Genomic DNA, 27,459 nt, shown 5'->3' on the forward strand with positions numbered 1-27,459 from the left:
TCTCTAGTCTCTCTCTCTCTCCCCTCTATATCGCTCTATTTCTCTTTTTCGCTCCCCTCACAATTTCTCTCTTTCTATCTCTCTCTCTCTAGTCTCTCTGTTTCTCTCTCTCCCTTCTCTATCTCTCTCTCTCCCCCCGTGTTTCTCTCCCTCTCTCTCGCTCTCTCACTCACCTCTCTTTCTGTCTCTCCACGCCCTCTCTCTATCGCTCACTCCATCTATCTCTATCTCTGTCTTTCCCTCCCTCTCTTTATATATATATCCCTCCTTCCCTCAATATATCTCTCCCCCTCTATATACAGTATATCTCTATATCTCCCTCCCTCACTCTATCTCGCTCTCTCTCTCTTTCTCTCTCTCTCTTCCCAGGGTTCTGTGTGTTTGCATGCAGTCTGTGGGTATCTGCTGACACCTGGTAAACACAGGGATGAATCCCAAATCGTACCCTATTTCTTATATATATGTAGGGAATAGGGTGCAATTTGAAACACAGCCCCAGCCGGCCCCAGACAACCCTGAATCTCATTCTAAAGAGCTGGGTCTTCGCTTTTCAAGTATACCTCTACTCTCTCTTTCTCTTTCTCTCTCTCTCTCGCTCTCTCCTCCTCTCTCATTTGCTTCCGTCTTTCTTGGGTCAGAGGTCAGAGCAGTGTTTTCTCCTTCTCCCCTCTTGCACCATATCTCCGTCTCTCCTTCACTCTACCAGTCTTATCTTAACCTTATCTTTCCCCTCACTATGTCCCTCTCTCGCCCTTTCAGCCCTTCTGTCCCGTCTCCCCTGTTCATTATCAAGCTATATCTCTCACTCCCTCTCATCAAGTTTAGAGCCTGTAGCAAACAATACACACACACACACACACACACACACACACACACACACACACACACACACACACACACACACACACACACACTGCCCTCAGAGCGGTGGGTGTCTCTGGCAGGCAGAATGGTTCACAGGGGGACAGGGGAAGTGGGCGCTGATGGCAGGCAGGAAGGGCGGGGGCACTGGGTTGTAAGTGTGTGTGGGTGTGTGTGTGTGTGTGTGTGTGTGTGTGTGTGTGTGTGTGTGTGTGTGTGTGTGTGTGTGTGTGTGTGTGTGTGTGTGTGTGTGTGTATGCTACAGGCTCTGACTGGGTCAGACTGGGACGAGAGGGAGAGTGTGTGTTTCTGTGTATGTCAGACGAGGAGGGTACACAGTGTGGTAACAGAACAGTGGAAACCGGGGAAACCAGGGACAAGGACCAGAACTATCCTGCAGCCAGCCTGGTTAAAAATAGACAGTGTGTAGCCTAAAACTAGGAAACATTGGCACCGCACACACACACACATACACACGCCCCACACTCTCTCGCTCACTTCACACACACACCCTGGGAGTTTGAATACAAAATGCAGAGCAACACAACCCCCCCCCACTCAAACACACAAGGTCAGGTTGAAGATAATCAGAGCAAGTGGGCTACAGCCAGTCGTTCTGTCCCAGTAAAGACTTACAACTCTTTAACTAGTTATTAAGAATCATGGTGCTCAGGAGCAGACTTCTTATTTGTTCCCTAACCCTTGCGTGTTTGCCTTACATAACTCCAATCCTTCATTCTGTTTCTATGGTTTGCTGATGTGTAAAGTGTTGTCCACTGCAGCCTCTATAAAATCACACTGACTGTAACCGAGGTCCCCTTGAATCACCCTTTGCTATTGTATATCACCTGAAATTTAACAACACATGTATGGTTATATGTATAGGACCCTAATAAACAACCGTTCAGGGAAAAATGTAACGCATGTAGTCTGTCGATTCTATGCAGTCGATGCTGGTGTAAGATCAATCCGCGCATGCTCAGGACACCTTCTGATCCGTCTGCCGGCAGAGGGAGCTTCGGTTCAGTCCACGCGCTGTCTTGCTGTGTGAAATGACTGAGTCTTGCGCGCGAGAAACCTGCGATGTCTAGGCTATTACAACCTATAGTCTACTGCAAGGGCTACTCTGCCCCGTGCGCATGTTTTGAGGTCTGCGGCTCTACGCGTCGACGACCACACACATTTGAGAATGTTTAGGTGTTTGGACAGACCTATAGACTGCATGGGATTGATGTGTTCTTGGGGAGTGGAGTGCGTGGGTGGGTGTGTTATCAACAGTAGGGCGGGGGAGGTGGTGATGATTCTAGTCTAAACCAATGATTTATATATATACACTAGTCTAGTTCTGTTCAATGCGATAGGCTAGTAACATCTTATACCTAACTCATTTAGAGCTATACAAATGCATTTTCTTCGTTAGGTTAATAATGCTAGCCTAAAAATTCAGAAAAACGTCCGAAAATTAAGATAATGCTTTAAATTCGTGTTTACATTTAGGCTGCGCGCTATGGAACGAAGCCAATGCAAATGTGTAATGATTTGGTAGAGCATTTGGCCTATGAAGGCATCCGTTTAGTGAAACTTTCTCCACTGTGATTATAATATTGCTTACAGGCGTAATAAACCATAGGCATAATCGAGGACAGAAGAGACGTCACGGAATTGGGTGTAGTAGTAGCGGGACCATTGTAACGGCATTGGTTAGGCGGTGTCGCCCCTTTAGTGTCCCCACATAAATGTGTATTGATTTGATTGGTATATCCAGTGAGGCATATGGCCACATTTAAACAGAACACTGAATTAATGTGAACAGTCAATTGTAGCCTGTGTGAATAAATTAATGACAGTGAATTTAAATTACCTCATACTGTGCCATATAGCCATATAGCCTACACAGCCAGTCAGTCCTACGACTTAGACTAAGGAATGTTCAATGATGATACACCGAAACGCCGTCGTAAGGAAAGTGTCGTGGGAAAGGACGAGTGAGGCGAGAATAAAACCGGGGTGGAATCACTGCAGTGCAGCAGACCTGTCAGTCATGAGACCGGAGATCGAAAGAGGCACAACGCCGGGAGGAGCGAGGCGCTGAGCCGCAGCCACCTAACCAGCCATAGGCTACACTGCCAGTCAGTTCTCTAAACATTCCCTCACAAAGTCCCACCATCACCAAGTGTCCTTTATATTTTGACGCATGAAATCTCATGCGTCCTCGTATGAACGCATCTTATCCATTCTGGCAAGTGTAATTTCAGTCATCGCTGAAGAGAGGGTCTGGCGCAGCTCCCGCAGCAGGTACACCGGTGCAGGCCGGGTTGTTTGGGGTGAGCTTCAAAGGCCCCCATTAGTCTACCTGTTCCGAAATACCCTTACGCAAGTCCACCCTCCCTGTCCCCCTCAAACACACATGTGTGGAATTTCGCCGGCACACCAGGAGCAATGTTGAGGTTTTAAAAAAATAATTAAACCGGGTGCCTCACTCTTGTCTCTATCCGCCTATCAGAATCGAATGGAGAAGCGCCTGAGCCAATGTACGCGCTGTGCGGGCCAGCCCCTGAACCTGAATGCATCGCTAGGGCGCATTATAAATAGGCTAAGTGCTGGCCGGCAACCCTTGGTCGTGCAGAAACGCTCAGGGTTGCAACAGAAACATCCGCCGTCTTTTTTCTTTGCATATTTATAAACGCATCGTATCCCATTTCTATTCTTACCAAGGTTCGAGTCATTTTTGAGGCCAGTTGCATGCATTGTTCGTCTCCAAAAATGGTTTGCGAGACAAAAATTGTTGCGGATGAACACGATGCCATACAAGGGACAAAAAAAGATTCTATTATCCTTTCCTCCTCGCAAATGTGGACTTCTTCCACACCTGCACCGAATCCTCTCGAGGAAAATGATGTGAGGAAAGATACGGTTTTGATCCGCGAGTTTGAGCGCACGGACCATGTGGAGGTGCGCCGCATCTTTTATGAGGGGATAATGGAGAGGATACCCAACACTGCGTTCAGAGGCATATTACAGCAAAGTCAAACCCAATTCGTATATGCTCTTCTGACACGTAAGTGACACGATTCATCCTATACTAACGATTTACTGGAGTGAAATTCGTGTAAAGTTGCCATTACTCATTGAAAAACGCTTTTCATTTTACCCATGTATGCTATGTATTTGAAAATGATTATTGTAAAATACATTCTTAATGAATAACCCAACCATACTAACACATGAAAACCAATCATTGCAAAATATGTTTTTTTTAAATTGTGAATTGAAATGCAGTTGAAGGAAAGCTATAATCTGTTGGAGCATCAATGTGTGTGTTAATGGATAATTCGATGCCCTCTTTTCCTCGATTCCGGCATGTAGCTCATGTGCCTTACAGCACCGCATCAAACCGCAACACAAAGGCATGGCTAAAACGCATGCTGCATGTAGTATGTACTCGGTGCCCTGTTGGATGTGCGTGTAGGGCGCTACGATGCCGGTTGTGTTGGACGCATGAATGAATGAATAGAACTTGAGGATTGGCCCACAGTGTGCGCGTGCGTGCACCAATCGCACCCCTTCACCAGTTCCCATCATACACACATTTTACTGTACGTGCACACAACGCGCAGCACCACCAGCCGTGTGCGCATGCTGTCATTGTTTATAATTCGAGTGCAGATGTTAATTTCAAAATGTTCATCACGTATGTACACCTCATTCCTTTATCTGTACCGTGGTAAGTACCATACAGATTAAACAGTAAAAACCAACAAAACATACTATACTTCACTGTCGAAATGTTGTCTGAAAATTGGTGTGGGCTATCATGTGGAAATGAAGCTATTATTTGGAACCATACAAAGTAAGGGCACACCGTTGACAGTAAGCACGCCATATCGTGGTGCAATGGAGTAAAATAGTGTTGCATCATGCCAGGCTAGACGAAAACATAATAACATGCAATGCTGCTGCACAGCCTGTCTGTGTGGTGGGTTCCACTCTGGCGCCACCGTGCTGCCCAATCAGAGAAATAGGCTACTCCAAAAAGCACCACTGCAGTAAATGGACCAGAGTCTGAGATGATTTTAAAAGGCTATTGGATGTGTAGGATATCTAGGCTATGAGTATAGACTTAAATTTGCACCCAGTAAAATAAATACATATTCAACATAGGATGTCATGTGATGTTTTTCAATGACTTACTCCGTATTACGTGTGTGATATCAGGGACTGATCTTTTTTTGAAGCAGCAACATATACTAATTCTTGGAATGTCACTGTTTGGTTATGTGTGTGACTTCCGCCAAAATCCAACATTTGATTCTTTTTTCTGACAGGTATCGTTTATTTTTCTTCCTTATCTCCATAGTGATGTGCTTTGTTGTGACCAAATCCCTCGCGCTGACCTGCTGCGCGCCGTTCCTTCTCATGGCCGGGCGCTACTTCTACAGCCACAAAGTTATCCACAGCTATCTGGCCTGCGCGCTCCACACTGACATGGCAGACATCGAGGAGTATTACATGAAACCTACAGGTAAGAGGGGATAGGGGGCAATTGGACACAACACACAAACTATATACTGAAAAGTAATGTGAAAATGAAATAGGCCTAATCTGTTGTCTTTGTCAGTATATAAATGTTCATCCGCAGAACCATGGGCCATGGCCAAAAGTAGTGCACTATGTAGGGAATAGGGTGCCATTTGGGACGCAGTTATGCGTTCAAAGACCAAGGCAGTCTGCCTGCTTATTAAGTATGCAGGGCGACTCGCTCCACTTTGTTACTGTGGGAGGGTTCAGGGCAAGCCACACTACTGGGCCTATTGATTGCGAGGAGGAAACTGCTGATAGACTTTCTGCAGCAGTCGGCCAAGCCTCTGTCGGCCAAGCCTCATTGGAGTCATTTCCTCAACTACATCAGTCCCTAATTAGGACAATCCATAAATCTCCTATGATTCAAAACACTTCGATTCTAAGAAGTGAGCTATGACACACTTCCTCCTTGTTCCGTTCCAAAACTTTAGGCTATAATCAAATCGCTTTCTCTCTCTGTCTTTCTGTCTCTCTGTTGCTCTCTCTCTGTCTCTCTCACATGCTGACACACACACACACACACACACACACACACACACACACACACACACACACACACACACACACACACACACACACACACACACACACACACACACACACACACACACACACACAGTCTCAACTGGCCAGGGACAGATCAACGCCCTTATCTCCTCTTCAGTATGTGTATACAGTGCCTTCAGAAAGTATTCAGACCCCTTGACTTTTCCAAATTTTGTTATGTTACAGCCTTATTCTAAAATAGATTTTTTTAAATCCTCAGCAATCTACACACAATACCCCATAAAGACAAAGCAAAAACAGGTTTTTAGAAATAAAAAAAACAGAAATACCTTATTTACAGAAGTATTCAGACCCTTTTCTATGCAAATTGCGGTCAGGTGCAACCTGTTTCCATTACCTGTGGTAAATTCAATTGATTGGAGATGATTTGGAAAGGCACACACCTGTCTATATAAGGTCCCATGGTTGACAGTGCATGTCATAGCAAAAACCAAGCCATGAGGTCGAAGGAATTGTCCGTAGGGCTCAGAGACAGGATTCGGTCGAGGCACAGATCTGGGGAAGGGTATCAAAACATTTCTGCAGCATTGAAGGTCCCCAAGAACACAGTGGCCTTCCCACATTCTTAAATGGAAGAAGTGGAACCACCAAGATTCTTCCTGGAGAAAACCTGGCAGCATCCCTACAGTGAAGCATGGTGGTGGCAGCATCATGCTGTGGGGATGTTTTTCAGCGTCAGGATCGAGGCAAATATGAACTGAGCAAAGTACAAAGAGATCCTTGATGAAGACCTGCTCCAGAGCGCTCAGGACCTCAGAATGGGGCGAAGGTTCACCTTCCAACAGGACAACGACCCTAAACACACAGCCAAGACAATGCAGGAGTGGCTTCGGGACAAGTCTCTGAATGTCCTTGAGTGGGCCAGCCAGAGCCCAGACTTGAACCCGATCGATACTTATGTAAATGTAATATTTCAGTTTTTTATTGTTAATACATTTGTAAACATTTCTAAAAACCTGTTTTTGCTTTGTCATTATGGGGTATTGTGTGTAGATTGATGAGGATTAAAAAATATATATACATTTTAAAATAAGGCCGTAACCTAACAATGTGGAAAAAGTCAAGGGTTCTGAATATTTTCCGAATGCACTGTATATGTGTTAGGGCTGGGAATTGCCAGGTTCCTCCCGATACGATATTATCGCAATACTTAGGTGCCGATACGATATGTATTGTAATTGTCAGGATTCTCATGATTCTATCTGTATTGCGATTTGACACTGAGATTTTATTGCGATTCGATTATCCAAACATATTGCTCACCATTTGTGTGCTGCAGAAGGACAAGAGAGAGCCATGAGAAAACCAGTTTTGATCAGTCATGGAAATAAAAGTGTTGAAAACAAAATGGCTCCCTATTTAAAAAGAAGATGGAGAACAAGCTATGAAGGAAGAATACTGTTGGTGCAGGTACAGCCAACTATCGCAAAAATAATATTGCGATATTGTCAAAACGATGCAATATATCATCAGCAATAATATCCCGATATGTAACTGTATCGACCCCCCCCATCGCTAGAATGTGTGTGCATGCATTTACTCGTCCCACTGTCACAAAAAGACATCAGTTATCTCAGCCCTCTGCTCAGCGTGTGTGTGTGCATGGGACATACCAGGAACAATAAGGGCATGGGAGTGGGTGTTTAAGTAGGGATTCTTAACATCAAAGAGCAGGACATTAATTCTACCAGCTTGAGTTTTCCCTGACATCCCTGTGGTACTATCAACCAATCAATAAAGGCTGTGTCATTAATCAACCAATCAATAAAGGCTGTGTCATTAATCAACCAATCGTTAAAGGCTGTTTCACTAATAGACCAATCGATAAACGCTGTTTCATTAATCAACAAATCAATCCATCCACTTTCACTGCCCTGAACAAATACACCACTGTTCTGTAGTCTATACCAAGTAGGGTCTGGCGGTATCCAAGTCGCTTTGGATAAAAGCGTCTGCTAAATGGCATATATTATTATTATTATTATTATCCAGATTTTCATACCTTCATAAAGTCCCTGTACCATAGCAGGGTATATGGTATTAATGTCAGTGCAAACACTGGCCTCTTTTTCTTTCCCAACATAAATGTTTGTCGGGGTCCCAACCAATGTTCCCTCACATTTTCCGGGGCACTGCGCAAATTGTAGGTATTTTGAGCGGAAACTTGAACATTGTGAGAAATTCCGGAGTGCGTTTACAGTGAACACTGAGGCTGTACCCTTACAGTTTGAGACAGCCACAATAGCCTATTGACTACCATCTGAGCATAATGTAGGCCTACCAACTAAACCAATGGAGCAAATCCCATAGCATTTTCCCATGGAAATAGCTTTTGATTTCTATCATATAGTCTACAGTATCCTATATGTGGTGTTCATTGCAGGCCTACATTGCTTGAGACTTTAAAAAAAGTTACAAATAATAATAATTACCACACAGAGAATTAGACAATGTAGGCTACCCCTCTGCCTATTAGCTTGTCTCTATATTCAAGCTTGTCTCAAAATACAAAATACAACACTGTCCCTTTAATTAAGACAGAAGCTTTTTACCTGACTGGCTTTTTAAAGACAGCTTGAAATGTAGTCTCCATGTTTTGTGATCTTGTAGGAAGCAGTAACTCCCCATTGCTGACCTATACTTATCTATACCTGGGCTAATAACTCGCTAACTAGAAAAGAATATCAGCAAATGTGCACATGCACAGCTCTGTTCTGAACTGATCTGAAAAGTGCATTGACTCACAGGTGATTGAAAGACCTCTTATGGGCTACCCCGGCCAACAGAATTCTACTCCGTTGGGCTCTGGCTCTGCCTACAACAAAATCAGACTCAATCTTGCAAAGTTAGATTTGTTTCGGTTTGTTGCATTAGAAAGGGGCCGATATAATGTTGATTCGATCACAGAAAAAACGTTGATCTATATAGTGCAAACTAATGTGGGGGAACTCGGTGAAGTTCAGTCTCTTGCGTCTCTGCGCGGCAGTCCTGGAGGAGGTGCGTGGCTGCACACACACGCAGAATTCCCATAGTGGACGCTAGCTGAATGCTAACATGAGCAAGGGAACATAAACTCATTGCAATGACAGATATTCCAGCTCATAAAGTTATACAACTATCTCAAAAGGCTACTCACAATTTGCTGCATGCACAAAACAAATCTTAGACAGCAAGGCTCTTGTTCCCGGAGAGGATTGATTGGCTATGCCGTAACCAAGAGGCTAGCAAGTTAGCAAACCATATACATAGCTGGAGTGCTGAGCTGGAGATCATTTATTTGTCACATCTTAGATAGTTAACTTCTAGCTAGTTATAAACAGTGGCGTAGCACGTACCCCCGCAGCCCCCGTTGTTATACAAGACATGGCGAGGGGCGTGATTCGGCACAAGGCAAAACCAAGCTCCTTTACCAAGTTCCTAACTTCAACATTATGAAGCTTGGGCCCAATTCCTAATGGCACCCTATTCCCTATATAGTGCATTACTTTTGACCAGGGCTCATTGTGCTCTGGTCAAAAGTAGTACACTATGTAGTAAATAGGGTGCCATTTGGGACTTACACAACCTTGCTCTCTACAGTGAAGGTATCTAGTCTGCTCCACACAGTACATAGGTAGATGGGCCAAGGTGACTCAACAGTTACAGCCACCTGATTCCTGGGCCCCAGGGCAGCGATAAGAGTGGCCAGATGGGTTGTTGTCCTCATATCTCAGTCTGGGTCAGAGCCTGTCCCATACTGGGTCCTGCCTAGACAGAGCAGTCTACTTCCACATCCCAAATGACACACTAGTCCCTATATAGTGCACTACTTTTGACCAGAGCCCTATGGGCTACTATGTCGGGAATAGAGTGCCATTTGGGACGCTGTCTACTTGTCTGTTAGCCCCTATTCACTTCCCTGCTAATGACAGTGATCTCATTCTGTTCTGGGGAGTTAGTGGGTGCAGATACTTCACTACTGTCACTCACTGTACCTGCTGCTTATTATAGCTCTGCTGAGAGACAGACAGAGACAGTGACAGAGACAGACAGAGGGACAGACAGAGAGACAGACAGAGGGACAGACAGAGAGACAGACAGAGGCAGTCAGAGAGACAGTGACAGAGGCAGTCAGAGAGACAGTGACAGAGGCGGTCAGAGAGACAGTGACAGAGGCGGTCAGAGAGACAGTGACAGAGGCGGTCAGAGAGACAGTGACAGAGGCGGTCAGAGAGACAGTGACAGAGGCGGTCAGAGAGACAGTGACAGAGGCAGTCAGAGAGACAGTGACAGAGGCGGTCAGAGAGACAGTGACAGAGGCGGTCAGAGAGACAGTGACAGAGGCGGTCAGAGAGACAGTGACAGAGGCGGTCAGAGAGACAGTGACAGAGGCAGTCAGAGAGACAGTGACAGAGGCGGTCAGAGAGACAGTGACAGAGGCGGTCAGAGAGACAGTGACAGAGGCGGTCAGAGAGACAGTGACAGAGGCAGTCAGAGAGACAGTGACAGAGGCGGTCAGAGAGACAGACAGAGACAGTGACAGAGGCGGTCAGAGAGACAGACAGAGAGACAGAGAGGCAGTCAGAGAGACAGTCAGAGAGACAGTGACAGAGGCAGTCAGAGAGACAGTGACAGAGGCAGTCAGAGAGACAGTGACAGAGGCAGTCAGAGAGACAGTGACAGAGGCAGTCAGAGAGACAGTGACAGAGGCAGTCAGAGAGACAGTGACAGAGGCAGTCAGAGAGACAGTGACAGAGGCAGTCAGAGACAGTGACAGAGGCGGTCAGAGAGACAGTGACAGAGGCGGTCAGAGAGACAGTGACAGAGGCGGTCAGAGAGACAGTGACAGAGGCAGTCAGAGAGACAGTGACAGAGGCAGTCAGAGAGACAGTGACAGAGGCAGTCAGAGAGACAGTGACAGAGGCAGTCAGAGAGACAGTGACAGAGGCAGTCAGAGAGACAGTGACAGAGGCAGTCAGAGAGACAGTGACAGAGGCAGTCAGAGAGACAGTGACAGAGGCAGTCAGAGAGACAGTGACAGAGGCAGTCAGAGAGACAGTGACAGAGGCAGTCAGAGAGACAGTGACAGAGGCGGTCAGAGAGACAGTGACAGAGGCGGTCAGAGAGACAGTGACAGAGGCGGTCAGAGAGACAGTGACAGAGGCAGTCAGAGAGACAGTGACAGAGGCAGTCAGAGAGACAGTGACAGAGGCAGTCAGAGAGACAGTGACAGAGGCAGTCAGAGAGACAGTGACAGAGGCAGTCAGAGAGACAGTGACAGAGGCGGTCAGAGAGACAGTGACAGAGGCAGTCAGAGAGACAGTGACAGAGGCGGTCAGAGAGACAGTGACAGAGGCGGTCAGAGAGACAGTGACAGAGGCGGTCAGAGAGACAGTGACAGAGGCAGTCAGAGAGACAGTGACTGAGGCGGTCAGAGAGACAGACAGAGACAGTGACAGAGGCGGTCAGAGAGACAGACAGAGAGACAGACAGACAGAGAGGCAGTCAGAGAGACAGTGACAGAGGCAGTCAGAGAGACAGTGACAGAGGCAGTCAGAGAGACAGTGACAGAGGCAGTCAGAGAGACAGTGACAGAGGCAGTCAGAGAGACAGTGACAGAGGCAGTCAGAGAGACAGTGACAGAGGCAGTCAGAGAGACAGTGACAGAGGCAGTCAGAGAGACAGTGACAGAGGCAGTCAGAGAGACAGTGACAGAGGCAGTCAGAGAGACAGTGACAGAGGCAGTCAGAGAGACGAGAGAGAGAGAGAGTGTCAGACAGAGAGAGAGAGCGAGAGAGAGAGAGAGAGTGTCAGACAGAGAGAGAGAGCGAGAGAGAGAGAGTGTCAGACAGAGAGAGAGAGAGAGTGTCAGACAGAGAGAGAGAGAGAGTGTCAGACAGAGAGAGAGTGTCAGACAGAGTAAGAGAGAGAGAGAAGGCAAGGTAGAAAATGGAAGCATTTGATCGGGATATGGGGGAAGGTTTGCTCCACGTAGGGGTCTCCCTTGGGAACTCTCTCTAGCTCGTCAGCTGAGGTAGCTCGCTATACACACAGTAGATAAACGTTCCTTCCATCCTTCCGCTCCCTCTCTCTTTATTGTTGAGGATGTAACAGTAGCTGTGGAGAACTGGGTTAGACATCACCTGGAGAGAGAGAGTAAGAAAGACGGAGTAAGAAAGAAAGACGGAGTAAGAAAGAGAAAGACGGAGTAAGAAAGAGAAAGACGGAGTAAGAAAGAGAAAGACGGAGTAAGAAAGAGAGACAGATAGAAAGAGAGACAGATAGAAAGAGAGACAGATAGAAAGAGAGACAGATAGAAAGAGAGACAGATAGAAAGAGAGACAGATAGAAAGAGACAGATAGAAAGAGAGACAGATAGAAAGAGAGACAGATAGAAAGAGAGACAGATAGAAAGAGAGACAGATAGAAAGAGAGAGATAGAAAGAAAGACAGATAGAAAGAGGGACAGATAGAAAGAGAGAGATAGAAAGAAAGACAGATAGAAAGAGAGAAAAAGTTTAATTCCAGTTCTAGTACATTCTTGATTGTCCATTCGAGAGGGGTATCACTCTAACTAGATGTCACTGAGTTTAATCTCTACTAACTTCAATACAAATTTCAGTAAGTGTCTTATTCATTGTACAATGACACAACCCAAAAATATGTGAACTGCAAAAGCGCTACTCCAAAAAATGTTTTTAATCGATACTGGTAAAGAACAATGGACCCAACAAGAGGCAAAATGAGATGTTAAAAACATTATTGTTTCTAAACACTTTACTCCCAGGTGACCAATCATATGATCCGATCTTGGGTAACCAATCATGTGGTCTGATCTTTATGAGTGAGTGGGTGAGACACAGAAAAAAGCACATCTTCCTCTGCCTTACAACATCTTAGACGTTAACAGAGGGTTTTGGTTAGTGATTTACAGAAGAGGGGGGAAGGGATTTTTTACGAAACCTCCAACCCTTTCACACACACACACACACACACACACACACACACACACACACACACACACACACACACACACACACACACACACACACACACACACACACACACACACACACACACACACACACACACACACACACACACACACACACACACACACAGTGTGAGTGATGAGCCACCCAGGGCAGTAAAACTAATGTGAAAAGGCCAGTGCTGCAGCCTCCTTTGTGATTAATGCTCCTACACTGCCTCAGGCGCTAATGGAGCTGTAATGGAGACAGAGGGCAGGGTGTGTGTGTGTAACATACCAGGGGTAGTGTGTGTAATGAATGACAGATATGCTGGAGCTTGTAGGTCTTCTTGAGATGGGTGGGCTTGTGTCTAGCCATGTTAACTATTCATGTTTAAATAATTATTTGCCATATGTTGTGTGTTTGTGTGAGAAGTGTGCATATGAGTGTATGTGCATAGATGTGCGTGTGTAAGCATGTGTGTGTGCTCCTGGTCTCATCTATTAGGGTGACATGGGGACAAAACAATGATGTGTGTTGTATAGCTGTCCGGAAGATCCATATTCCCAGCATGCACTTTGTTCCCAGGAGAAGGAGCAAGCCACCTGGGGGGAAGAGTCTGTGACTGGGGGGGGGGGGTCCCATCCTATACCCAGAGATACCCTAGTAAACTCATTCCTTGGTCTAGTGCGGGACAAACCAACACCTTGACCGTTAGACCAAGAGGACATTTGCTTCTACCTCATCACGTGACCATGAGCAACCATGACTGACTCATGTCTGCTACACATGCGTGCGCACACACACAGGCACGCTTAAACATAACAAAGGGATGATCTGTATCAAGTATGAACACACACTAAAGCGGACACAAGCTGTTAATGAGCTTTTGTTTAATCTTACACACACACACACACACACACACACACACACACACACACACACACACACACACACACACACACACACACACACACACACACACACACACACACACACACACACACACACACACACACACACACACACACACACAGCAAGGGTGTGTGCTGTCTAGACTAAATGCTTATCAACTGAATTACCCTCATAGGTTTCATCTGAATGGATAGACAATAATCTTGTTAAGCACAATAAAAAGGGTTAGGGGGGGGGGGGTCATATCATAGTCATATCATAACATCACACCATATTCTCCTACCAATGCACGCCCACGGCAGGAAGCATATTCTTTTCCTATACCAGTTAGAATAAAAAAATCTGTCACATTAAAATCCTGAGTAAAAAATCTTTCCAAATTAAATAGTGTTTAACGCTCTTGTAATAGCTCTCTCCTCCTTCCATTCCTCCTTACTGCTCTGGTAGAGTCCTCTCCACTTCCTTCAACCCCGGGCTATGATACCCCCACACCCTACTGTCTACTCCCATCCCCATCTACCAGGATCCTATGATCCGCCTCTCTAGTCAAGCTAGCTCTTAGTTCTCCATGTCTGACTCTTAACCAGCAGATCCCTTCTTCTCAGAGCCAATGTTTCTCATAGGAGGAGGAGGAGAATAAGGAGGGGGGAGGAAGAGGAGAATAAGGAGGAGAGGAAGGAGGAGGGGCAGAAGGAGGGGGGAGAAGGAGGAGAATAAGGAGGGGGGAGAATAAGGAGAATAAGGAGGGGGGGAGAAGGAGGGGGGGAGAAGGAGGAGAATAAGGAGAATAAGGAGGCAGAGGAGAATAAGGAGGGGGGTAGAAGGAGGAGAATAAGGAGTGGGGAGAAGGAGGAGAATAGGAGTGGGGAGAAGGAGGAGAATAAGGAGGGGGGAGAAGGAGGAGCATAAGGAGGGGGGAGAAGGAGGAGAATAGGGAGGAGGAGGAGAATAGGGAGGGGAGGAGGAGAATAGGGAGGGGAGGATGAGGGGGAGAATAGGGAGGGGAGGATGAGGAGGAGAATAGGGAGGGGGGATGAGGAGGAGGAGAATAGGGAGGAGGAGAATAGGGAGGGGGAGGAGGAGGAGAATAGGGAGGGCAGGAGGAGAATTGGGAGGAGGGAGAAGGAGGAGAATAGGGAGGGGGAGGAGAATAGGGAGGGGAGGAGGAGAATTGGGAGGAGGGAGAAGGAGGAGAATAGGGAGGGGAGGAGGAGGAGAATAGGGAGGAGGGAGAAGGAGGAGAATAGGGACGAGGAGGAGGAGGAGGAGAATAGGGATGGGGAGAAGGAGGAAGTTGAGGCTCTCTTCAGTTTTTCCAACCCCCTGCCAGCTAGAATGCTAGACTCCACCACCTGTCTCAGGTGAGCCGATGGGTACTCTCTCTTCTCCTCCAACACCCCCCCCCCTCTCTATCTTGTCTCTCTGTCTTCTCTCCACCATTCTCTGATCCTATCCTATCAAATCAAATCAAATTGTATTCGTCACATGCGTTGTAAACAACATGTGTAGACTAACAGTGATATGCTTACGGGCCCTTCCCAACAATGCAGAGGGAGGAAAATAATAACATGAGGAATAAATACACAATGAGTAACGAAAATGTGGCTATATGCACCTGAGACCTGTGCCGAGTCAATGTGCAGAGGTACAAGGTATTTGAGGTAGATATGTACATATAGGTAGGGATAAAGTGACCAGGCAACAGGATAGATAATAAATAGTAGCAACAACGTACTGTATGTGACGAGTCAAAAGAGTTATTGCAAAAAGGGTCAATGCAAACAGTTAAATAGTTGACCAATAGCTAACCTGACTAATTATTTTGCCATCTTATGGCTTGGGGGTAGAAGCTGTTCAGGGTCCTGTTGGTTCCAGACTTGCTGCATCAGTACCGCTTGCTGTGCGATAGCAGAGAGAACAGTCTATGACTTGGGTGGCTGGAGTCTTTGACCATTTTTAGGCCCTACATCTGACACTTCCTGGTTTGGAGTTCCTGGATGGCAAGAATGGGCTGTACGCACTACCCACTGTAGCGCCTTGCGGTCGAATGCCAAGCAGTTGCCATACCAAGCTGTGATGCAGCCAGTCAAGATGCTCTCAACGGTGCAGCTGTAAATCTTTTTGAGGATCTGAGGTGCCCATGCCAAATCTTTTCAGCCTCCTGAGGGGGAAGAGGCATTGTTGAGCCTTCTTCATGACTGTATTAGTGTGTGTGGACCATGATAGTTTCTTAGTGATGTGGACACTGAGGAACTCAACCCACTCCCTACAGCCCCGTCGATGTGGAGGGGGGCGTGCTCGGGCCCTTCATTTCCTGTAGTCCACGATCAGCTCTTCTGTCTTGCTGATGTTGGGGGTTGATGTCCTGGTACCACACTACCTTATAGGATGTCTCATCGTCGTGTCGCCAGCAAACTTAAGGATGGTGTTGGAGTCGTGCGCGGCCACACAGTCGTGGGTGAACAGGGAGTAGAGGAGGGGACTAAGCACGCACCCCTGGGGGGCCCCCGTGTTGTGGGTCAGAGGGAGTTCAGTCCCAGAGTCCTGAGCTTAGTGATGAGTTTGGAGGGCACTATGGTGTTGAACGCTGAGCTGTAGTCAATGAACAGCATTCTCACTTAGGTGTTCCTCTTGTGCAGGTGGGAGAGAGCAGTGTGGAGTGCAATAGGGATTGCGTCATCTGTGGATCTGTTGGGGCGGTATGCGAATTGGAGTGGGTTGATTGTGTTGATGTGAGCCATGACCAGCCTTTCAAAGCATTTCATGGCTACAGATGTGGGTGCTACGGGTAGTCATGCGATAGTCATTTAGACAGGTTACCTTTGCGTTCTTGGCCACAGGGTCTATGGTGGTCTGCTTGAAACATGTAGGTATTACGGGTCAAGAAGAGTTTGAAAATGTCAGTTGCCTTTTTCTTTCATTCTATTTGCAGTTAGCGACCCCCGTACAGAGATAATTACAGCTAAGTGCTATTGAGCTTCTCTAAATTTGTTAAATTGAATCGGAATGAAGTCAAATAAACGGAATGGTCCTTCTTGAACCTTGGAACCAGCAGCTTAGGTATTAATACTGTGGGATCCCTCTGAGCTTTTACCAGAGACCAAGGCTCAAATGGAACCCTATGGGTCCTGGTCAAAAATAGTGCACTATATAAGGAATAGGGTGTGATTTGGGATGCATGACATTAATCGCTAGTATATACATGGGACATCTTAAAGATGCACTCCAGGATCTTAAAGCACAACAAACTGTAATCATAACATTTCATACAAATTGCTAAAATATATGACGATTATGATAATAATAATTTGCAGGATGTAACATATCATACAAACTGGATGACATAGTGTACAATTTAGTGGCTTAGTACACAAAAAACATGGACCACTTCAGGCTCATGAGCACCACTTTCAAAACTACTGTCTGAAATGATACAATGGTTTGAGAGTGTATCTTTAATAGAATCATCTTGAATATGTATAATCTATTCATATCTAATATTCTATTCACATTTGAACTATTATTAATCTATTAATAAAATGTTTGATCTGTAGTTACAGCAACACTAAAGTGTTGTGTATCTTACACATCACATCACACACGGCCTGGGCTGGCGTGCCTGGTTGTCCCGTCCTGTCTGTTGGCACACTCTGTTCTGACAGATGGTGGGGAGGGCTTCAGCTTCCTCCTACCTCTTCCTTCCTACAGGTCCCTTCCTATCTCCCCCTTTTCTCTTAGTATCCCCCCTCCTACTGCCCCCTTCCTCTTAGTACCCCCCCTCCTACTGCCCCCTTCCTCTTAGTATCCCCCCTCCGACCGCCTCCTACCTCTTAGTATCCCCCCTCCGACCGCCCCCTTCCTCTTAGTATCCCCCCTCCTACCGCCCCCTTCCTCTTAGTATCCCCCCTCCGACCGCCTCCTTCCTCTTAGTATCCCCCCTCCTACCGCCTCCTTCCTCTTAGTATCCCCCCTCCTACCGCCTCCTTCCTCTTAGTATCCCCCCTCCTACCGCCCCCTTCCTCTTAGTATCCCCCCTCCTACCGCCCCCTTCCTCTTAGTATTCCCCCTCCTACCGCCTCCTTCCTCTTAGTATCCCTCCTCCTACCGCCTCCTTCCTCTTAGTATCCCCCCTCCTACCGCCCCCTTCCTCTTAGTATCTCCCCTCCTATCGCCCCCTTCCTCTTAGTATCCCCCCTCCTACCGCCCCCTTCCTCTTAGTATCTCCCCTCCTACCGCCCCCTTCCTCTTAGTATCCCCCCTCCTACCGCCCCCTTCCTCTTAGTATCCCCCCTCCTACCGCCTCCTTCCTCTTAGTATCCCCCCTCCTACCGCCCCCTTCCTCTTAGTATCTCCCCTCCTACCGCCCCCTTCCTCTTAGTATCCCCCCTCCTACCGCCCCCTTCCTCTTAGTATCTCCCCTCCTACCGCCCCCTTCCTCTTAGTATCCCCCCTCCTACCGCCCCCTTCCTCTTAGTATCCCCCCTCCTACCGCCCCCTTCCTCTTAGTATTCCCCCTCCTACCGCCCCCTTCCTCTTAGTATCCCCCCTCCTACCGCCCCCTTCCTCTTAGTATCCCCCCTTCTACCGCCCCCTTCCTCTTAGTATCCCCCCTCCTACCGCCCCCTTCCTCTTAGTATCCCCCCTCCGACCGCCTCCTTCCTCTTAGTATCCCCCCTCCTACCGCCTCCTTCCTCTTAGTATCCCCCCTCCTACCGCCTCCTTCCTCTTAGTATCCCCCCTCCTACCGCCCCCTTCCTCTTAGTATCCCCCCTCCTACCGCCCCCTTCCTCTTAGTATCCCCCCTCCTACCGCCCCCTTCCTCTTAGTATTCCCCCTCCTACCGCCTCCTTCCTCTTAGTATCCCCCCTCCTACCGCCCCCTTCCTCTTAGTATCCCCCCTCCTACCGCCCCCTTCCTCTTAGTATCCCCCCTCCTACCGCCCCCTTCCTCTTAGTATCCCCCCTCCTACCGCCTCCTTCCTCTTAGTATCCACCCTCCTACCGCCCCCTTCCTCATAGTATCCCCCCTCCTACCGCCTCCTTCCTCTTAGTATCCCCCCTCCTACCGCCCCCTTCCTCTTAGTATTCCCCCTCCTACCGCCCCCTTCCTCTTAGTATCCCCCCTCCTACCGCCTCCTTCCTCTTAGTATCCACCCTCCTACCGCCCCCTTCCTCATAGTATCCCCCCTCCTACCGCCTCCTTCCTCTTAGTATCCCCCCTCCTACCGCCCCCTTCCTCTTAGTATTCCCCCTCCTACCGCCTCCTTCCTCTTAGTATCCCCCCTCCTACCGCCCCCTTCCTCTTAGTATCCCCCCTCCTACCGCCCCCTTCCTCTTAGTATCCCCCCTCCTACCGCCCCCTTCCTCTTAGTATCCCCCCTCCTACCGCCTCCTTCCTCTTAGTATCCACCCTCCTACCGCCCCCTTCCTCATAGTATTCCCCCTCCTACCGCCCCCTTCCTCTTAGTATCCACCCTCCTACCACCCCCTTCCTCTTAGTATCCCCCCTCCTACCGCCCCCTTCCTCTTAGTATCCCCCCTCCTACCGCCTCCTTCCTCTTAGTATCCACCCTCCTACCGCCCCCTTCCTCTTAGTATCCCCCCTCCTACCGCCTCCTTCCTCTTAGTATCCACCCTCCTACCGCCCCCTTCCTCTTAGTATCCCCCCTCCTACCGCCCCCTTCCTCTTAGTATCCCCCCTCCTACCGCCTCCTTCCTCTTAGTACCCCCCCTCTACCGCCCCCTTCCTCTTAGTATCCACCCTCCTACTGCCTCCTTCCTCTTAGTATCCCCCCTCCTACCGCCTCCTTCCTCTTAGTATCCCCCCTCCTACCGCCCCCTTCCTCTTAGTATCCCCCCTCATACCGCCTCCTACCTCTTAGTATCCACCCTCCTACCGCCCCCTTCCTCTTAGTATCCCCCCTCCTACCTCCCCCTTCCTCTTAGTATCCCCCCTCCTACCGCCCCCTTCCTCTTAGTATCCCCCCTCCTACCGCCTCCTTCCTCTTAGTACCCCCCCTCTACCGCCCCCTTCCTCTTAGTATCCACCCTCCTACTGCCTCCTTCCTCTTAGTATCCCCCCTCCTACCGCCTCCTTCCTCTTAGTATCCCCCCTCCTACCGCCCCCTTCCTCTTAGTATCCCCCCTCATACCGCCTCCTACCTCTTAGTATCCACCCTCCTACCGCCCCCTTCCTCTTAGTATCCCCCCTCCTACCTCCCCCTTCCTCTTAGTATCCCCCCTCCTACCGCCCCCTTCCTCTTAGTATCCCCCCTCCTACCGCCTCCTACCTCTTAGTATCCCCCCTCCTACCGCCTCCTACCTCTTAGTATCCCCCCTCCGACCGCCTCCTACCTCTTAGTATCCCCCCTCCGACCGCCCCCTTCCTCTTAGTATCCACCCTCCTACCGCCTCCTTCCTCTTAGTATCCCCCCTCCTACCGCCTCCTTCCTCTTAGTATCCCCCCTCCTACCGCCCCCTTCCTCTTAGTATCCCCCCTCCTACTGCCTCCTTCCTCTTAGTATCCCCCCTCCTACCGCCTCCTACCTCTTTAGTATTCCCCCTCCGACCCCCCCTTCCTCTTAGTATCCCCCCTCCTACCGCCCCCTTCCTCTCAGTATCCACCCACCTACCGCCTCCTTCCTCTTAGTATCCCCCCTCCTACCGCCCCCTTCCTCTTAGTATCCCCCCTCCTACCGCCCCCTTCCTCTTAGTATCCCCCCTCCTTCCGCCCCCTTCCTCTTAGTATCCCCCCTCCTACCGCCCCCTTCCTCTTAGTATCCCCCCTCCTACCGCCCCCTTCCTCTTAGTATCCCCCCTCCTACCGCCCCCTTCCTCTTAGTATCCCCCCTCCTAACGCCTCCTTCCTCTTAGTATCCACCCTCCTACCGCCCCCTTCCTCTTAGTATCCCCCCTCCTACCGCCCCCTTCCTCTTAGTATCCCCCCTCCTACCGCCCCCTTCCTCTTAGTATCCCCCCTCCGACCGCCCCCTTCCTCTTAGTATCCCCCCTCCTACCGCCCCCTTCCTCTTAGTATCCCCCCTCCTACCGCCCCCTTCCTCTTGGTATCCCCCCGCCTACCGCCCCCTTCCTCTTAGTATCCACCCTCCTACCGCCTCCTTCCTCTTAGTATCCCCCCTCCGACCGCCCCCTTCCTCTTAGTATCCACCCTCCTACCGCCTCCTTCCTCTTAGTATCCCCCCTCCTACCGCCTCCTTCCTCTTAGTATCCCCCCTCCTACCGCCTCCTACCTCTTAGTATCCCCCCTCCGACCCCCCCTTCCTCTTAGTATCCCCCCTCCTACCGCCCCCTTCCTCTCAGTATCCACCCTCCTACCGCCTCCTTCCTCTTAGTATCCCCCCTCCTACCGCCCCCTTCCTCTTAGTATCCCCCCTTCTACCGCCCCCTTCCTCTTAGTATCCCCCCTCCTTCCGCCCCCTTCCTCTTAGTATCCCCCCTCCTACCGCCCCCTTCCTCTTAGTATCCCCCCTCCTACCGCCCCCTTCCTCTTAGTATCCCCCCTGCTTCCGCCCCCTTCCTCTTAGTATCCCCCCTTCTACCGCCCCCTTCCTCTTAGTATCCCCCCTCCTACCGCCCCCTTCCTCTTAGTATCCCCCCTCCTTCCGCCCCCTTCCTCTTAGTATCCCCCCTCCTACCGCCCCCTTCCTCTTAGTATCCCCCCTCCTACCGCCCCCTTCCTCTTAGTATCCCCCCTCCTACCGCCCCCTTCCTCTTAGTATCCCCCCTCCTAACGCCTCCTTCCTCTTAGTATCCACCCTCCTACCGCCCCCTTCCTCTTAGTATCCCCCCTCCTACCGCCCCCTTCCTCTTAGTATCCCCCCTCCTACCGCCCCCTTCCTCTTAGTATCCCCCCTCCGACCGCCCCCTTCCTCTTAGTATCCCCCCTCCTACCGCCCCCTTCCTCTTAGTATCCCCCCTCCTACCGCCCCCTTCCTCTTGGTATCCCCCCGCCTACCGCCCCCTTCCTCTTAGTATCCACCCTCCTACCGCCTCCTTCCTCTTAGTATCCCCCCTCCGACCGCCCCCTTCCTCTTAGTATCCACCCTCCTACCGCCTCCTTCCTCTTAGTATCCCCCCTCCTACCGCCTCCTTCCTCTTAGTATCCCCCCTCCTACCGCCCCCTTCCTCTTAGTATCCCCCCTCCTACCGCCTCCTTCCTCTTAGTATCCCCCCTCCTACCGCCTCCTACCTCTTAGTATCCCCCCTCCGACCCCCCCTTCCTCTTAGTATCCCCCCTCCTACCGCCCCCTTCCTCTCAGTATCCACCCTCCTACCGCCTCCTTCCTCTTAGTATCCCCCCTCCTACCGCCCCCTTCCTCTTAGTATCCCCCCTCCTACCGCCCCCTTCCTCTTAGTATCCCCCCTCCTTCCGCCCCCTTCCTCTTAGTATCCCCCCTCCTACCGCCCCCTTCCTCTTAGTATCCCCCCTCCTACCGCCCCCTTCCTCTTAGTATCCCCCCTCCTACCGCCCCCTTCCTCTTAGTATCCCCCCTCCTAACGCATCCTTCCTCTTAGTATCCACCCTCCTACCGCCCCCTTCCTCTTAGTATCCCCCCTCCTACCGCCCCCTTCCTCTTAGTATCCCCCCTCCTACCGCCCCCTTCCTCTTAGTATCCCCCCTCCGACCGCCCCCTTCCTCTTAGTATCCCCCCTCCTACCGCCCCCTTCCTCTTAGTATCCCCCCTCCTACCACCCCCTTCCTCTTAGTATCCCCCCTCCGACCGCCCCCTTCCTCTTAGTATCCCCCCTCCTACCGCCCCCTTCCTCTTAGTATCCCCCCTCCTACCACCCCCTTCCTCTTAGTATCCCCCCGCCTACCGCCCCCTTCCTCTTAGTATCCACCCTCCTACCGCCTCCTTCCTCTTAGTATCCCCCCTCCTACCGCCTCCTTCCTCTTAGTATCCCCCCTCCTACCGCCCCCTTCCTCTTAGTATCCCCCCTCCTAACGCCTCCTTCCTCTTAGTATCCACCCTCCTACCGCCCCCTTCCTCTTAGTATCCCCCCTCCTACCGCCCCCTTCCTCTTAGTATCCCCCCTCCTACCGCCCCCTTCCTCTTAGTATCCCCCCTCCGACCGCCCCCTTCCTCTTAGTATCCCCCCTCCTACCGCCCCCTTCCTCTTAGTATCCCCCCTCCTACCGCCCCCTTCCTCTTGGTATCCCCCCGCCTACCGCCCCCTTCCTCTTAGTATCCACCCTCCTACCGCCTCCTTCCTCTTAGTATCCCCCCTCCGACCGCCCCCTTCCTCTTAGTATCCACCCTCCTACCGCCTCCTTCCTCTTAGTATCCCCCCTCCTACCGCCTCCTTCCTCTTAGTATCCCCCCTCCTACCGCCTCCTACCTCTTAGTATCCCCCCTCCGACCCCCCCTTCCTCTTAGTATCCCCCCTCCTACCGCCCCCTTCCTCTCAGTATCCACCCTCCTACCGCCTCCTTCCTCTTAGTATCCCCCCTCCTACCGCCCCCTTCCTCTTAGTATCCCCCCTCCTACCGCCCCCTTCCTCTTAGTATCCCCCCTCCTTCCGCCCCCTTCCTCTTAGTATCCCCCCTCCTACCGCCCCCTTCCTCTTAGTATCCCCCCTCCTACCGCCCCCTTCCTCTTAGTATCCCCCCTCCTAACGCATCCTTCCTCTTAGTATCCACCCTCCTACCGCCCCCTTCCTCTTAGTATCCCCCCTCCTACCGCCCCCTTCCTCTTAGTATCCCCCCTCCTACCGCCCCCTTCCTCTTAGTATCCCCCCTCCGACCGCCCCCTTCCTCTTAGTATCCCCCCTCCTACCGCCCCCTTCCTCTTAGTATCCCCCCTCCTACCGCCCCCTTCCTCTTAGTATCCCCCCGCCTACCGCCCCCTTCCTCTTAGTATCCACCCTCCTACCGCCTCCTTCCTCTTAGTATCCCCCCTCCTACCGCCCCCTTCCTCTTAGTATCCCCCCTTCTACCGCCCCCTTCCTCTTAGTATCCCCCCTCCTACCGCCTCCTTCCTCTTAGTATCCCCCCTCCTACCGCCCCCTTCCTCTTAGTATCCCCCCTCCTACCGCCCCCTTCCTCTTAGTATCCACCCTCCTACCGCCCCCTACCTCTTGGTATCCACCCTTCTACCGCCCCCTTCCTCTTAGTATCCACCCTCCTACCGCCCCCTTCCTCTTAGTATCCACCCTCCTACCGCCTCCTTCCTCTTAGTATCCCCCCTTCTACCGCCTCCTTCCTCTTAGTATCCCCCCTCCTACCGCCCCCTTCCTCTTAGTATCCCCCCTCATACCGCCTCCTACCTCTTAGTATCCACCCTCCTACCGCCCCCTTCCTCTTAGTATCCCCCCTCCTACCTCCCCCTTCCTCTTAGTATCCCCCCTCCTACCGCCCCCTTCCTCTTAGTATCCCCCCTCCTACCGCCTCCTACCTCTTAGTATCCCCCCTCCTACCGCCTCCTACCTCTTAGTATCCCCCCTCCGACCGCCTCCTACCTCTTAGTATCCCCCCTCCGACCGCCCCCTTCCTCTTAGTATCCACCCTCCTACCGCCTCCTTCCTCTTAGTATCCCCCCTCCTACCGCCTCCTTCCTCTTAGTATCCCCCCTCCTACCGCCCCCTTCCTCTTAGTATCCCCCCTCCTACCGCCTCCTTCCTCTTAGTATCCCCCCTCCTACCGCCTCCTACCTCTTAGTATCCCCCCTCCGACCCCCCCTTCCTCTTAGTATCCCCCCTCCTACCGCCCCCTTCCTCTCAGTATCCACCCACCTACCGCCTCCTTCCTCTTAGTATCCCCCCTCCTACCGCCCCCTTCCTCTTAGTATCCCCCCTCCTACCGCCCCCTTCCTCTTAGTATCCCCCCTCCTTCCGCCCCCTTCCTCTTAGTATCCCCCCTCCTACCGCCCCCTTCCTCTTAGTATCCCCCCTCCTACCGCCCCCTTCCTCTTAGTATCCCCCCTCCTACCGCCCCCTTCCTCTTAGTATCCCCCCTCCTAACGCCTCCTTCCTCTTAGTATCCACCCTCCTACCGCCCCCTTCCTCTTAGTATCCCCCCTCCTACCGCCCCCTTCCTCTTAGTATCCCCCCTCCTACCGCCCCCTTCCTCTTAGTATCCCCCCTCCGACCGCCTCCTACCTCTTAGTATCCCCCCTCCGACCGCCCCCTTCCTCTTAGTATCCACCCTCCTACCGCCTCCTTCCTCTTAGTATCCCCCCTCCTACCGCCTCCTTCCTCTTAGTATCCCCCCTCCTACCGCCCCCTTCCTCTTAGTATCCCCCCTCCTACCGCCTCCTTCCTCTTAGTATCCCCCCTCCTACCGCCTCCTACCTCTTAGTATCCCCCCTCCGACCCCCCCTTCCTCTTAGTATCCCCCCTCCTACCGCCCCCTTCCTCTCAGTATCCACCCACCTACCGCCTCCTTCCTCTTAGTATCCCCCCTCCTACCGCCCCCTTCCTCTTAGTATCCCCCCTCCTACCGCCCCCTTCCTCTTAGTATCCCCCCTCCTACCGCCCCCTTCCTCTTAGTATCCCCCCTCCTACCGCCCCCTTCCTCTTAGTATCCCCCCTCCTACCGCCCCCTTCCTCTTAGTATCCCCCCTCCTACCGCCCCCTTCCTCTTAGTATCCCCCCTCCTAACGCCTCCTTCCTCTTAGTATCCACCCTCCTACCGCCCCCTTCCTCTTAGTATCCCCCCTCCTACCGCCCCCTTCCTCTTAGTATCCCCCCTCCTACCGCCCCCTTCCTCTTAGTATCCCCCCTCCGACCGCCCCCTTCCTCTTAGTATCCCCCCTCCTACCGCCCCCTTCCTCTTAGTATCCCCCCTCCTACCGCCCCCTTCCTCTTGGTATCCCCCCGCCTACCGCCCCCTTCCTCTTAGTATCCACCCTCCTACCGCCTCCTTCCTCTTAGTATCTCCCCTCCGACCGCCCCCTTCCTCTTAGTATCCACCCTCCTACCGCCTCCTTCCTCTTAGTATCCCCCCTCCTACCGCCTCCTTCCTCTTAGTATCCCCCCTCCTACCGCCCCCTTCCTCTTAGTATCCCCCCTCCTACCGCCTCCTTCCTCTTAGTATCCCCCCTCCTACCGCCTCCTACCTCTTAGTATCCCCCCTCCGACCCCCCCTTCCTCTTAGTATCCCCCCTCCTACCGCCCCCTTCCTCTCAGTATCCACCCTCCTACCGCCTCCTTCCTCTTAGTATCCCCCCTCCTACCGCCCCCTTCCTCTTAGTATCCCCCCTCCTACCGCCCCCTTCCTCTTAGTATCCCCCCTCCTTCCGCCCCCTTCCTCTTAGTATCCCCCCTCCTACCGCCCCCTTCCTCTTAGTATCCCCCCTCCTACCGCCCCCTTCCTCTTAGTATCCCCCCTCCTACCGCCCCCTTCCTCTTAGTATCCCCCCTCCTAACGCATCCTTCCTCTTAGTATCCACCCTCCTACCGCCCCCTTCCTCTTAGTATCCACCCTCCTACCGCCCCCTTCCTCTTAGTATCCCCCCTCCTACCGCCCCCTTCCTCTTAGTATCCCCCCTCCGACCGCCCCCTTCCTCTTAGTATCCCCCCTCCTACCGCCCCCTTCCTCTTAGTATCCCCCCTCCTACCGCCCCCTTCCTCTTAGTATCCCCCCGCCTACCGCCCCCTTCCTCTTAGTATCCACCCTCCTACCGCCTCCTTCCTCTTAGTATCCCCCCTCCTACCGCCCCCTTCCTCTTAGTATCCCCCCTTCTACCGCCCCCTTCCTCTTAGTATCCCCCCTCCTACCGCCTCCTTCCTCTTAGTATCCCCCCTCCTACCGCCCCCTTCCTCTTAGTATCCCCCCTCCTACCGCCCCCTTCCTCTTAGTATCCACCCTCCTACCGCCCCCTACCTCTTGGTATCCACCCTTCTACCGCCCCCTTCCTCTTAGTATCCACCCTCCTACCGCCCCCTTCCTCTTAGTATCCACCCTCCTACCGCCTCCTTCCTCTTAGTATCCCCCCTTCTACCGCCTCCTTCCTCTTAGTATCCCCCCTCCTACCGCCCCCTTCCTCTTAGTATCCCCCCTTCTTCCGCCCCCTTCCTCTTAGTATCCCCCCTCCTACCGCCCCCTTCCTCTTAGTATCCTCCCTCCTACCGCCCCCTTCCTCTTAGTATCCACCCTCCTACCGCCCCCTTCCTCTTAGTATCCCCCCTCCTACCGCCCCCTTCCTCTTAGTATCCCCCCTCCTACCGCCCCCTTCCTCATAGTATCCACCCTCCTACCGCCCCCTACCTCTTGGTATCCACCCTCCTACCGCCCCCTTCCTCTTAGTACCCCCCCTCTACCGCCCCCTTCCTCTTAGTATACCCCCTCCTACCGCCCCTTTCCTCTTCATATCCCCCCTCCTACCGCCCCCTTCCTCTTAGTATCCCCCCTCCTACCGCCTCCTACCTCTTAGTATCCCCCCTCCTACCGCCCCCTTCCTCTTAGTATCCCCCCTCCTACCGCCCCCTTCCTCTTAGTATCCCCCCTCCTACCGCCTCCTACCTCTTAGTATCCACCCTCCTACCGCCCCCTTCCTCTTAGTATCCCCCCTCCTACCGCCCCCTTCCTCTTAGTATCCCCCCTCCTACCGCCTCCTACCTCTTAG

The 27,459-nt window shown here is 51.5% G+C and overlaps 1 protein-coding gene across 1 annotated transcript in view; it reads left to right on the plus strand.

Annotated features, from left to right (window-relative positions):
* The first annotated feature begins 3,448 nt into the window (after positions 1–3,448).
* LOC139561291 (N-acetylaspartate synthetase-like) overlaps positions 3,449–27,459 on the plus strand; it is a 34,118-nt gene continuing 10,107 nt past the window's right edge. Inside the window, exons 1-2 of the mRNA XM_071378279.1 lie at positions 3,449–3,919; positions 5,219–5,383. Coding sequence (XP_071234380.1) covers positions 3,604–3,919; positions 5,219–5,383 — 481 coding nt within the window. The 5' untranslated portion in view covers positions 3,449–3,603. The remainder of the gene's footprint in view (positions 3,920–5,218; positions 5,384–27,459) is intronic.

Source organism: Salvelinus alpinus, chromosome 31 (assembly GCF_045679555.1).
Source record: "Salvelinus alpinus chromosome 31, SLU_Salpinus.1, whole genome shotgun sequence".
Lineage (NCBI taxonomy): Eukaryota > Metazoa > Chordata > Actinopteri > Salmoniformes > Salmonidae > Salvelinus > Salvelinus alpinus.